Here is a 15,220-nt window from a genome sequence, read left to right on the forward strand (position 1 = left end):
AAGATTTATTATTTGTGTCAAGTCAATTGATTTTTAAAAATATATATTATTTTGGACAATGAAAAATTTCACAACCCATTAATGGGTTTTGTAAATTAGTTTTGCATAATATTTTTTCATTGCATAACCCATTTTCAAAGTAATATAAAACACTACATAATTTATTAATAAAACAAAATCAATAATTATTTTTTTGTTTTATTAATATTAGTTCAGTTGGGTTTTTTTATCTGCTTTTTAATTACCATCGAGCAAAATATCACTAAGCACTGCAAATAGGTAACACAAACATAGTTCAGCACAATCCACATGTAAATTAAATGACAACATTTCATACCTTCCGTTAGAAAAGCTATCTCTACAATAAGGTTTCTACATTAGAAGAGGTTGTACCACAATAACAGATCATGCCATAAAAATTTATTTTTAAAATTGAGGTGATTGACTGCTCCCCTAACTAACATGGGAACCATGTCAGATATTAACATACTTATACCACATACATGTAACTTCACATGTTAAGGGGAGCTAAAAAATGCTCTCCTTAAACTAGTCTTAGGGTAGTGATGGGGAGAGGGAGTGATTATCTCCCCTTAAATGGTGAGATCTGCAATAAAAATTAAAGTTTTTTTGTTTAACGACACCACTAGAGCACACTGATTAATTACTCATCAGCTATTGGACGTCAAACATTTGGTAATTCTGACACGTAGTCATCAGAGGAAACCCACTACATTTTCCCTAATGCAGCAAGAGATCTTTTATATGCACCATCCCAGACAGACAGTTGTGGTTCACTGGTTAGAATGGGAAAAAAAGCCCATTCAACTGAATGGATCCACTGAGATGGTTTGATCCTATAATGCAGGCACCTCAAGCGAGCACTCAAACAACTGACCTAAATCCCGCCCCTCAATGGAACTAAATTCACCACTTACAAATTGCTGGTTAGACACGAGAAAAGCGGCAATCAGTTTACCATAATAATAGCACATACATTCACATGCTAAGGGGAGCTAAACATCACTCTTCTTGAACTAGTCTCAGGGGAGTGATGGAGAGAGAGGGAGTGATTATCTCCCCTTAAACAGTGAGATTTGCTGTAAGTTTTGTACCTTCTGAGCGAGAAGAGCCTGCACAACCTGGTTGGCGATTTCGTCGAGGCACTTCTCATACTGCTGGCGCTGCTGTTCGTTCTCGAGAACCAGCGACGAGTTCTCCGCCTCCAACATCTTCAACCGCTGCAGCAACAACTTGGACTTGTCCTGGTCGTCTCCCTTCCCATTCATCTGGGCAAAGTTTGAAGCAATATAGTTATAAAGCTGCCATCTCAAGTATATTTTAACATTTTACCATAGAAGAGGTCAATTATAATTTCTTACCTCAGTAAAAAAAAAAGTTTGTTTTGTTTAACGATACCACTAGAGTAAATTGATTTATTAATCACGGGCTAATGAATCACCAAGTGGGACGTAACACTTCCACGTCATCGATTGGTGCACTCCAACCTGATAGGAGCGTTAAAGAAACGAGTTGAGTGACATAAATTAAGATTGATTATGGATAATAGGATATTAAACTCGCTACCATTTTGTATCATGTTTATGTCCCTCATGAAATTAGTTCACTCGGGACATAAACATGATACGAAATGGAAGGAAGGAAGGAAATGTTTTATTGAACGATGCACTCAACACATTTCATTTAAGGTTATATGGCGTCAGAAATATGGTTAAGGACCACACAGATATTGAGAGAGGAAACCCACTGTCACCACTTTATGGGCTACTCTTTTCGATTAGCAGCAAGGGATCTTTCATATGCACCATCCCACAGACAGGGTAATACATACCACGGCCTTTGTTACACCAGTTGTGGAACACTGGCTGGAATGAGAAATACCCCAATTGGACAACCAACGGGGATCAATCCTAGACCGACCATGCATCAAGCGAATGCTTTACCACTGGGCTACATCATGCCCCAGATACGAAATGGAAGCTTGTTTAATATCCTATAATCCTGACATGTAGTCTTCAGATAAAGTTTGTTTTGTTTAACAACACCACCAGAGCACACTGATTTATTAATAACTGGCTACTGAAAGTGAAACATTAGGTAATTTTGAAATACAGTCTTAGAAAGGAAACCCGCTATATTTTTCCATCACTAGGAAAGGGCCTTTTATAACATGCAGGGACCTAGCTTGGGATTTTCAGGTGGTACGCAGACTTTTTCGGCGATGGAATAAAACACAAGTACATAGAGAATACACACATTTACATCATATATTTTAATAAACAAAACATATTTGTAACCTCAGGTAGTACGCAGCTGTGTACCTGCGTATATGGAAGCCAGGCCCCTGAGTATGCACCATTCCACAGACAGTATAATGCATACCATGGCATTTGATATACAGATCGTGGTGAACTGGTTGAGACAGGAAAAACTCAATTAGAAAATAAGTCCACTGATGTGTTTCGATCCTACGACACAAGCACTCTACCAACCTAGCTACATCTTAGAGAGGAAACCCGCTACATATTTCCATTAGTAGCAAGGGATCTTTTATAACATGCACCATCCTATAGACAGGATAACACATACCACGACCATTGATGTAGTTTGATCCTACAACACAAGAACCTCAAGCGAGCACTCTGCCAACTAAGCTAGTTCTGCTCCTATGTCCTATGATGTCATTGACAAGATTTGTGTATATAAGCAATTCTTTTTCTCTTTTATTGATATAAAATGAACTCTTCAACAATTTATTTTAAGCTGTTAGTTAAAAAAAAAAAAGAGTTCAACTAAAATTAATACTTGATAACATTTTATAAGTTAAATTAAGTGAGAAGAGCCACTGTTCCCATAATAAAAAATATAGAATGATGATAAACACAGGTGAATATTTTTTTTATTTTTTTTATTATTCTGCTACCAAAAAATATTAATACAGTTACATTGTGTTTAATATTTCATATTATTACCCATATGGTTAAAAACATCTTGATACATATCAAAGTTATACATCCCACTAGAACGCCAAGTGGGACGTAACACTTCGACGTCACATGATAACATCATCAATTGGCACACTACAACCTTACAGGAACGTCAACAAAACAAGTTGAGTGATATAAATTAAGATCCATTATGGGTAATAAATAGGATATTAAACTCGCTACCATTTCATATCATGTTTATGTCCCTCATAAAATAATTTTAATTGTAACTTGTTAAAGCTCGTGACACCTGAAAATTATTTCAGTTGCAACATAAACATGATACAAAATGGAAGCTTCTTTAATATTCTATAATGACACTGCATATAATATATATTTCTACCTGTGATTCCAGCTTCTTCACTTGGTTCAGTAACATCATGTTTTCCCGTTCCAGTTCACTGATCTGTGACTGAGACTTCTGTAGGTTTACCTGTTCAAAAGAGAGGAAAGTTGAATGCAAAGTTTGTTTTGTTTAATGACACCACATGAGCACATCGATTAATTAATCATCGGCTATTGGATGTCAAACATTTGGTAATTCTGACATGTAGTCATCAGAGGAAACCAGCTACATTTTTTCATTAGTAGTATGGGATCTTTTAATATGCACCATACCATAGACAGGAAAACACATACCATGGCCTTTGACCAGTTGTGCTGCAATGGTTGGAATGAGAAAAAAAATCAGCTGAATGGATCCACTGCGGTGATTCTTTCCTGCAACGCAAGCACCTCAAGCGAGCACTCAACCGACTCGGCTAAATCCCGCTCCCAAAGTTGAATGAATATATTATTAACAACTTAGATGTGACAGAGAAAAAAGGAAAGGAATGTTGAATGACACCTCAGCACATTATTAAATAGCCCAGGTAGTCTGCCGTTCGAGAACTAGACGAACATCTGGTAGGTTTTAATCACTCTTGGCTCTCAGAGATAATAACTCTATAGTGAAACTGTGGGATTTCTGCCTACCATCAAGTTAGCAGAGATTTCTGCTCTAATACAGCAATAATCCTGTGTTTGACGTTAAATGCCTTTACATATCGCCGACTTTCGAGCTAATCGATATCAAATATTTCACATTAATTACTGATACACAAATTATAGGAAGAAACCCAACAGCACCCGCTTTTAGTTAAAGGGATACACCCTAGTTTTTAAACACTAAGGCATATTTTTCACTATTACAGCCTTTTTTGTTAATTGAAATCATACTTTACTTAGATTTTATGGCTTAGATTATCCATTTCCGTACATTCGAAGTGTTTTTGGCCATCCTGGTGTTTTTAATATCACAATATGTATTTCTCATATTTTTAAAAAGGCACGTGCGTCTGAGAAGTAACAGTTACGGAGTTAGGTTTTAGTCTATTTTTAGTCACAAACTCATAATTCACTTGACTGTAACTTTATCCAAATGCATTACAGGTTTGTAGATTAACTAAACTTAGTGTTAATTTTCACGGGTTGAAACTAGGGTATGTCCCTTTAAATACGTAGGTTATTACAGGTTACCGTTTCTTCCTGTAGTGTGTGTATTAGTGATTAATATGTCAAATAAATTCTGTCGAGCACATTTCTACTGCATCAATAAATTTAAAGTTTGTTTTGTTTAACGACACCTCATAAGCACTATGATTTATTTAGCATCAGCTATTGGGTGTCAAACATTTGGTAGTTATGACATGTCGTCTAAGAGAGGAAACCTGCTTCATTTTTCCATTAGTAGCAAGGGATCTTTTATATGCACCATACCATAGACAGGACAGCACATTCCACAGCCTTTGGTATACTAGTCGTAGTGCATGGGCTGGAACGAGAAATAGTCCAATTGGCCCAGGGGATGGTGATCGATCCCAGACCGACCAACGAGTACTCAACCCAATGAGCTAAATTCCGCCCATAATGCATAACCAAGGATGAAATTCTGACGAACTAAGAGCACACTGATTTACTCATCATCGGCTATTATGTGTCAAACATTTGGTAATTCTGACACGTTGTGATCAGAGGAAACCCGCTACATTTATCCATTAGTAGCAAGGGATATTTTTTATGCACAATCCCATAGCCAGGATAGCACATTCCACAGGCTTTGGTATACCAGTTGTGGTGCATAGGTTGGAGTGATAAATAGCATAATTGGTCCACTCATGAGGATCGATCCTAGACAGACCACACATCAGGTGAGCGCTTTTCCACTGGGCTACTTCACGCCCCAAATTCCGACCAATGCCCAACACTAAAGAAAACGTTACCTCAAACGTGGCCGCAAGATTTGTCTTCTCCTGTTTTAGCTGGTCGATCTTCACCTTGTACTGTAGCATACTGCGAACCATCTCCTCCATTCTGAAACACACAAACATACACCTCATTATATACTGCGAGCCATCTCCTCCATTGGGAAAAGTAATATCCAAATCTGACCTTTGTACTTCACGAAGGTGAAAAAACAAATTCATACAGGTATATACACACAAACGTTAACTTACCACAAAAGTCTCCAAAATTGTAAGAAATCCTATACACATTTTAGGTATGGTATATCTCAACTTGGTAGCTACTGGATGAATTGCGGTCGTTAACATTGTTTAGTCATTCTTATTTCAAGGTACTGCTCCAACTCTTAAAACCTGGTAGATATTGGTTGCACTGCGGTTATTTACAGTGTTTAGTCATTCTTAGAAGGTTCTACGTGTACACCTCTTAAAACCTGGTAGATATTATTTGCACTGCGGTTATTTACAGTGTTTAATAACAGTTTTAATGTACCTGCAGTTCTTTGCGGAGTGAACTGTTACTGAGGTGGTACCAGGTAAGACTGGCTTTGGCTCTTTGCGGTTCATTCAGTATTTAATGTGACAGAACACTTCTTTATCTACATCTGTAATCTGAACAGTCACACGACTGTCAGGAGCCTCCACCTGTGATAAGATAACCAAGTGGTCTAACCTGTAATATCACCTGGTAATTGTTACGGTACCTGATGTACTGCCTGTTTCATATAAAGCAGCACGAACACACGTACAAAGTTTGTTCTGTTTAATGACACCACCAGAGCACATTGATGTATTAATCATCGGCTACTGGATGCCAAACATTTAGTAATTTTGACAAATAGTCTTAGAGAGGAAACCACCGACATTTTTCCACTCTAGCTCAGGTCATAGGATTTAACAAACACATTCAGAACAAGATGTTGTAGCGCACGCCTGTCATGGGCGCTGGTGTCACCTTTCACTGGCTCCTCTGTCCAGGACAGTAATTTTTACATTAGTAGCAAGGGATCTTTTATATGCACCATCCCACCTCCCGTCATATTGCACTGGCTGGAATGAGAAATAGCCTAAAGGGGGGCCCACCAACGGGATTGATCCCAAATTGACTGCACATCAAGCAACCTCTTTACCACTAGGCGAACACACGTACAATTATATTTTGTAATGTTTTTATTTATTTTCAATTTTTTAGACAGTCATTTTATATTCCTTTCTTTTCCTTGTCATCATTTCAATTTATTTTCATATTCATTTACAATTTAAAAAGTTAAACATTTGTTTAGTGACACCACTAGAGCACACTGATTATTAAAATCATTAGTTACTGGATGTCAGACATTTGATAACTCTAACATATAGACCAGAAAATGGCTTAGCCATAATTTTAGCCATTTGCAAATTTTATTAGCCATTTTTAATAAACATTACCTAATGGTTAATTTGGCTACCGTTAGTTAGCATGAGTCCTAATAGTCTCTTGTGCAAACCCATTGCATTTTTCTATTACCATTAAGATATCTTTTATATGCACTTTCCCACAAACATGACAGCACATACCATGGCTTTAGATATGCCAGTAGGGGTAGGGGAACCAAACCCATCAATTTGTTTGTTTCTTTTGTTTAAGAGATTACTCGAGCACGTTGATTCATTATTATAAATTTTTGTTTTTTTGTCATTTAGTTCTACTTTGAAAGTTATAATTTTCTACTCTATTCTCACCATTATCATATTTCACTCTGTCAAAAAAAAAAAAAAAAAAAAAGAATAAAAGAAAAGAAAAGAAAATAATAAAAAAGAAAAGAAAAGAAAATAATAAAAAAGAAAAGAAAAACCACCTCTTTGTACACTGCAAATATGGGAAGGAAAGAAATGTTTTATTTAACAACGCACTCAACACATTTTATTTATGGTTATTTATGGTTATATGTCGTCAGACATATGGTTAAGGACCACTTCATGGGCTACTCTTTTCGATTAGTAGCAAGGGATCTTTTATATGCACCATCCCACAGACAAGATAGTACATACAACGGCCTTTGTTACACCAGTTGTGGAGCACTGGCTGCAACGAGAAAGAGCCCAATGGGTCTACTGACGGGGATCGATCCTAGACCAACCGTGCATTAAGCGAACGCTTTACCACTGGGTTACGTCTTACCCTCTTAAACATGGGATAACATGCAGAGCCAAATTTCCCTATTTTATCTTTCTTTTTAATTATGTTCTTCTTCTTTTTTCTCTTTTCTTTCTGTTCTATTGTCCTAGCCGTGATATCTATTTTGAGTCATTTTTAAACCAGGTATAAAGACAAAGAAAGCATTTTACTACCGTATAATTGTAATAAAACAATTCCCTGTAATTAAAAAAACCCCACATGTTGGAAGGCATCATCAATTATGTACGTATTTGAGTCCAAAAAGTCTGAGTACACAGACATTTAATATAACGGAACAAATTAATTGTGCCGCGCAGTGCCTGTAGGCAACAACCTACACAAACAGAATTTTATTGCTAAAAAACATCAAAAGAAATTTGTATTTTGGTCCTCAATCATTTGTTCACACAATTGATTTAATGGAGAGAAAAAAATGAGGGGAAGTATTAGACTAACAATTGATGTGTCAATAATACAGAGATAAAAGAAACAGAACACAATAGATTTGTTGGTATTAATTAAAGTCTGTCTGTCTGAAAAAGGGAACCGATAAATTGGCATAATACTCTGTAATAGATAATGTTAAAACCAAACTCAATTAATTAGAATTAGGAATGATAACACAGCCTATATTCCACTTAAATCATCTGTGTAAGCTAATTCCTGGAATTCCTATGTAAATTCCAGCCAGTGCTCCACAACTGGTGTAACAAAGGCTGTGGTATGTACTATCCTGTCCGTGGGATGGTGCATGTAAAAAAATCCCTTGCTGCTAATCGAAAAGAGTAGCCCATGAAGTGGTGACAGTGGGTTTCCTCTCTATATCTGTGTGGTCCTTAATCATATGTCCGACTCTATATAACCATAAATAAAATGTGTTGAGTGCGTCATTAAATAAAACATATGTAAATATAACAAATTCAGTTAAAATGACAACATATACAAACAAAAACAAAAAAATAAAAATAAATCTTGACTTTTATACTTGAATAAATTGACGATGAAATGCTCTAGCCCCAACGTTTCTGACTTGTGACCAGACACGGATTTCAAAGCTAAGGAAATCTATAACCCACTCTGAATGATCAGTAAAAGAGTTGATCTTATTTGGCTTCAACATGTCCGGAGAGTGTGTGTGTGTGTTTGGTATCAGATGTATGTAAACCTATAGCCATAGCCATAATACAATTCCACATGTAAATGTTTTAATCAAGACATGAAAAAACGGGAAATTTGCTGTATGTTGAAATGAGTTGAAAATCAACGCGAGCGAAACTGAAATTGATTTTTATGTGTGGATGTCCGACATTCAGCTTTACTGCACACAAAAAAATTAAGTAACTTAAGGCCACCCCCCTCCCCAATCTGTATATATATATATTATAACACCCCAAATATCAGTACATGTATCATTAATTGATTAATCAGTTTTCGGTTATTTCATATTCACAGATCATATATGTTTAAAGGCTAATTTGGGGGGAGGGTGTAAGATAAAATGGGGGTGGGGATGAAAATATGGGATTTATTTTATTATGGCCTAACCATAACGCTACATGTATGTTGGAACTGAACAAATAATTGTTTTGTTTAACAAAGCCCAATGAGCAGATTCTGATCACTTCCTCCTTCATCCAAGACAGGGGCGTGATGTAGCCCAGTGATAAAGCGCTCGCTTGATGCACGGTTGGACCAGGATCGATCCCTGTCGGTAGACCATTGGGCTATTTCTCGTTCCAGCTAGTGCACCACGACTGGTATATCAAAGGCCATGGTATGTGATATCCTGTCTGTGGCATGGTGCATATAAAAGATCCCTTGCTACTAATGGGCTGATGAGTAATAAATCCATGTGCTCTAGTGGTGTCGTTATACAAAAACAAACTTTGGGGACGGAGGCTATAATCGGTATCGCAGAATACCTCAATAAATCCTTGGCTGAAGTTCACAACTGGTGATATGGCATATGATGAACTTAAAAACCTTGATGTTTGAACTATAGACATTATATATCGGAGCTGCCAGGATATCCGTGGAAAGTACCTAACAGAACTAGTCCATCAAGTCAGAGAGTTATCTCCCACTGCTGGCACCACCAGTCGACAGATCAGTGGCAGTATCCGCGAGATTTGCTTATTCTGTTTGGATATCAAACATTTGGTAATCGTGAAATATAGTCTTGGAGGAAACCTAAGTACTACATTTTTCCATTATAGTAGCAACAGATCTTTTATATATACACCATCCCAGACAGGATAGCAGATACCATGGCCTTTGATATACCAGTCCATTATAGTAGAAAAAGATCTTTTATATGCACCATCCATGACAGGATAGCACATACCACGGCCTTTGATATACCAATTGTGGTGCACTGCATGGAACAAGCAGTAGCCCAATGGTCCACGGACGGGCATCGATCTTAGACGGACTGCGCATCAGGTGAGTGCTTTACCACTGGGTTAGTCTAATCTTCAATCAAGTGAGAGAAGTTATATCTCACTGTTGTCACCACCGGCATACAGATCTCTGTCAGTAACGGGGAGAGGAACCCATTACCGTTCCCAGTGGCCAATTAGTTGGAGATATTCACGTCTGATTGAGCCAGTTGAGGATCTTAATATAGAAACATCTACAAACTGATCAGTGATAAGGCCAGGAGTGAGAATCTGAGTAAATGTTCGTCAGGCCAAATATAGCTGACCTTGGACAGTTCATGTAGGATCAAATCTCCTCGGCTGACCCATTGAGTGGGAGGTTTTTTCTTTTTTTTTCTTTGTGGGTTTTTTTTTTTGTAAGGAAGGAAATGTTTTATATAACGACGCAATCAACACAGTTTATTTACAGTTATATGGCGTCGGGCATATGGTTAAGGACCACACAGATATTGAGACGAAACCCACTGTCACCACTTCATGGGCTACTCTTTCTGATTAGCTGCAAGGGATCTTTAAATGCACCATCCCGCAGGATAGCACATACCACAGCCTTTGATATACCAGTTGTGGTGCACTGGCTGCAGCCGGAAATTGCGCAATGGACCCACTGACGGGGATCGATCCGAAACCAACTGCGCATCAAGCAAGCACTTTACCACTGGGCTACGCCTCGCCCCTCTTTTTTTTTCCTTCTTTTTTTGTCTCAATCAGTATTCCAAAACTGGTATACCAAAGGTCATGGAATGTGCTATCCTGCCTGTAGGAAAGGATCAAATCTCCTCTGTGGAACCATTCTCTAACTGGATTTCTTCCCATCCCAACCATGCAGTGCACCACGACTGGTATACCAAAGGCCATGGTATGTGCTGTCCTGTCTGTAGGATAGAATCAAATCCCTTCTTGTGGAACCATTATCTAACTGGATTTCTTCCCATCCCAACCAGTGCACCACGACTGGTATATCAAAGGTTATGGTATGTGATGTCCTGTCTGTGGAAAAGTGCATATAGAAGATACCTTGCTACTAATGGAAAAATATAGCACATTTACTCTTAAGACTAGATGTCAGAATTACCAAATGTTTGACATCCAATAGATGACGATTAATTTATCAATGTGCTCTAGTGGTGTTATTAAACCAAACAAACTAACTGTTAGTAATGGAGAGAGGAAGCCATTACTGTTCTTATTGGTCAGTTAGTCATGAGACATTCACGTCTGATTGAGCCAAGTTGAGGATTTTAACATAGAAACATCCACAAACCTGACCAGCCTCGGTGGCATCGTGGTTAGGCCATCGGTCTACAGGCTGGTAGGTAGTGGGTTCGGATCCCAGTCGAGGCATGGGATTTTTAATCCAGATACCGACTCCAAACCCTGAGTGAGTGCTACGCAAGTCTCAATGGGTAGGTGTAAACCACTTGCACCGACCAGTGATCCATAACTGGTTCAACAAAGGCCATGGTTTGTGCTGTCCTGCCTGTGGGAAGCACAAATAAAAGATCCCTTGCTGCTAATCGGAAGAGGGGCCCATGTAGTGGTGACAGTGGTTTCCTATCAAAATCTGTGTGGTCCTTAACCATATGTCTGACGCCATATAACCGTAAATAAAATGTGTTGAGTGCGTCGTTAAATAAAACATTTCTTTCTTTCTTTTTCCACAAACCTATCAGTGATAAGATGAGGTATCAGAATCTGAGAAATGTTCATCAGGCCAAATATAACTGACCTTGTACAGTTCACCAACCAGGGGCCTAATTCACTAAACTCTCGCAACTTTGCGATCTCGCAGTGCAAGGCTAAAAGACTTGCAAAGAGGATGCTTTGTTGTCAAGCAGAGCCTAAAAGACCTTTGTGAATTAGGCCCCTGAGATCAAGTCATCTACATGTAGGGACCGGCCTCGGTGGCGTCGTGGTTAGGCCATCGGTCTACAGGCTGGTAGGTAGTGGGTTCGGATCCCAGTCGAGGCATGGGATTTTTAATCCAGATACCGACTCCAAACCCTGAGCGAGTGCTCCGCAAGGCTCAGTGGGTAGGTGTAAACCACTTGCACCGACCAGTGATCCATAACTGGTTCAACAAAGGCCATGGTTTGTGCTGTCCTGCCTGTGAGAAGCACAAATAAAAGATCCCTTGCTGCTAATCGGAAGAGTAGCCCATGTAGTGGCGACAGCGGGTTTCCTCTCAAAATTTGTGTGGTCCTTAACCATATGTCTGACGCCATATAACCGTAAATAAAATGTGTTGAGTGCGTCGTTAAATAAAACATTTCTTTCATTCTTTCTTTTCTTTCTTTCTACATGTAGGTTTCCAATCTTTCGCATTGTGTTTGGTGTCATTAGAATACAATTAAAGTTTGTCTTCTTTAAAGTAATGTGGTGGGACGTAGCCCAATGGTAAAGGGCTCGCTTGATGCACAGTCAGTGTGGGATTGATCTCGTTCCAGTCAGTGCACCACGATTGGTATATTAAAGGCTGTGGTATGTGTTATCCTGTCTGTGAGATGATGCATATAAAAGATCCCTTCTACTAATGGAAAAAAGGTAGCAGGTTTCCTCTCTAAGAATATATGTCAAAATTACCAAATGATTGATATCCAATTATCCAAGTGACAGACTAGTTTTTAAACACTATGGAATATTTTTCACTTTTTTAAGCTGTTTTAAACAATTAAATTTAGACATTACTTGAGAGTTTATTGTTTTGATTATCCATTTCCGTATACTTCTATGTGTTTCTAGTCATCCTAGAGGTTTTAATATAACGAAATGTATTTTATATACTTCTACGTGTTTCTAGTCATCCTAGAGGTTTTAATATAACGAAATGTATTTTATATATTTCTACGTGTTTCTAGTCATCCTAGAGGTTTTAATATAACGAAATGTATTTTATATTTTTTTTTAATGCACGTACATGTACCTCTGAGAAGTAACAGTTTTGGAGATGAGCTCTATAGTCCGTTTCAAAAGGTTATTTCTTGCTTACAGGGGCAGGAAGTAGCCCAGTGGTAAAGTGCTCGCTCGATGCGCGGTCAGTGTGGGATCGATCCCCATCAGTGGGCCCAATGGGCTATTTCTCGTTCTGTGGGATGGTGCACATATAAGAGCCCTTGCATTCCCAATAATGAGTAAAAACATAAAAATATATTATATAATTATTATTAATTTATCATAATCATCATCTTTACTGTACTGTGATTTAAAGCAAAATCAATTTAGCACAATTTCTCGAATAATGTTACAAAAAACAACAAAAAAAAACGCATTAACCCCATGAAAATATATCACATACATTGTGTTCTTATTATTATCACTTCACTTCACATCTTTACTAACTGACCACTGATTTAAGCTAAAATCAATTTAGCACAATTTCTCTAATAAGCTGCATTTACAAAACAAAAAAAACAAAGAACAAAAAGAGAAGAAACCATAAGAAAGAAAACAAGAGAAAGAAAACAAGAGAAAGAAAACAAGAGAAAGAAAAGAAGAGAAAGAAAAGAAGAGAAAGAAAGCAGGAAAACACTCAATAAAATTATTAACTCTCTTCTCCAATAGTAGCCATCTTACAAAACACATTTCAATCGGAACACTCCACTGACATCAAAGAAGAGTAATTCCAGAGGCAGCATTCATCGCAAATGGCAGCATTTAGCGGCATCGGTCAAATCGCTATTGATCGCCACTGCCGACGACTTTACGGAAATTAGCCTAACTTGATTTTTTTTTTCTTTCCCGAGTTTCTTTATTTACCCAGTGCAAACAATGGGTTGGGAATCTTGTTATCTAACTCTGCAATGGACAGAGATTTATTTCAAATTCATCTTATCGCCAACAGCAGATATTTCTGTTCTATGACTGAGAGTTTTTCCTCGACAAATAGCTGTTTACAAGATCTACTGCTCAGCAAAGCCAAACAGTGGATCTGTCAGTTACAGGGCTTCTAGATTATGGCAGTCCTACTCCCGTGGCTAGTGATATTCTATGTTGGGCTAGTAAATAACTACTATTGCCATGCCCGATGGCTAGTGAAGTTTGTTGGTTCAAATGTTGCAGTTAAGTCTCTTTTGTAAATATGAATATCCTGCCTCACCCCAAACCCCAATGTTAGTGTTTTAAGCTCTATCTCCCTCTTTAGGTGAATATCTGATTATTACTATTATTTAGGAAAATTGTATTAACTTAAAGTAAAGTAGGGCTAGTGAATTTTTAATAGTGGCTAGTAAAAAAAGTTAAATTACTGATCCCATGGCTAGTGGATTTTATAAACATTCCAGAAGCCCTGCAGTTAGTTAGTTTTGTTTAACGACACTACTAGAGTACACTGATTTATTGATCACCGGCTACTGGGTGTCAAACATTTGGTAATTCTGACATGTAGTCTTCAGTTAAAAGTTAGTTTTGTTTAACGACACTACTAGAGTACACTGATTTATTGATCACCGGCTACTGGGTGTCAAACATTTGGTAATTCTGACATGTAGTCTTCAGTTAAAAGTTAGTTTTGTTTAACGACACTACTAGAGTACACTGATTTATTGATCACCGGCTACTGGGTGTCAAACATTTGGTAATTCTGACATGTAGTCTTCAGTTAAAAGTTAGTTTTGTTTAACGACACTACTAGAGTACACTGATTTATTGATCACCGGCTACTGGGTGTCAAACATTTGGTAATTCTGACATGTAGTCATCAGTTAAAAGTTAGTTTTGTTTAACGACACCACTAGAGTACACTGATTTATTGATCACCGGCTACTGGGTGTCAAACATTTGGTAATTCTGACATGTAGTCATCAGTTAAAAGTTAGTTTTGTTTAACGACACCACTAGAGTACACTGATTTATTGATCACCGGCTACTGGGTGTCAAACATTTGGTAATTCTGACATGTAGTCATCAGTTAAAAGTTAGTTTTGTTTAACGACACCACTAGAGTACACTGATTTATTGATCACCGGCTACTGGGTGTCAAACATTTGGTAATTCTGACATGTAGTCATCAGTTAAAAGTTAGTTTTTGTTTAACGACACCACTAGAGTACACTGATTTATTGATCACCGGCTACTGGGTGTCAAACATTTGGTAATTCTGACATGTAGTCATCAGTTAAAAGTTAGTTTTGTTTAACGACACCACTAGAGTACACTGATTTATTGATCACAGGCTACTGGGTGTCAAACATTTGGTAATTCTGACATGTAGTCATCAGTTAAAAGTTAGTTTTGTTTAACGACACCACTAGAGTACACTGATTTATTGATCACAGGCTACTGGGTGTCAAACATTTGGTAATTCTGACATGTAGCCTTCAGTTAAAAGTTAGTTTT

General features: G+C 37.8%; 1 protein-coding gene across 1 annotated transcript in view; it reads right to left on the bottom strand.

The window, feature by feature from the left end:
- Nucleotides 1–15,220, bottom strand: part of LOC121387050 (serine-rich adhesin for platelets-like) — a 97,934-nt gene that overhangs the window by 26,354 nt on the left and 56,360 nt on the right. The window contains exons 3-5 of the mRNA XM_041518062.1: nucleotides 5,270–5,360; nucleotides 3,352–3,441; nucleotides 1,116–1,289 (exon numbers count right to left, since the gene is read on the bottom strand). Of these exons, the coding sequence (XP_041373996.1) occupies nucleotides 1,116–1,289; nucleotides 3,352–3,441; nucleotides 5,270–5,360 (355 nt within the window). The remainder of the gene's footprint in view (nucleotides 1–1,115; nucleotides 1,290–3,351; nucleotides 3,442–5,269; nucleotides 5,361–15,220) is intronic.

Source organism: Gigantopelta aegis, chromosome 13 (assembly GCF_016097555.1).
Source record: "Gigantopelta aegis isolate Gae_Host chromosome 13, Gae_host_genome, whole genome shotgun sequence".
NCBI lineage: Eukaryota > Metazoa > Mollusca > Gastropoda > Neomphalida > Peltospiridae > Gigantopelta > Gigantopelta aegis.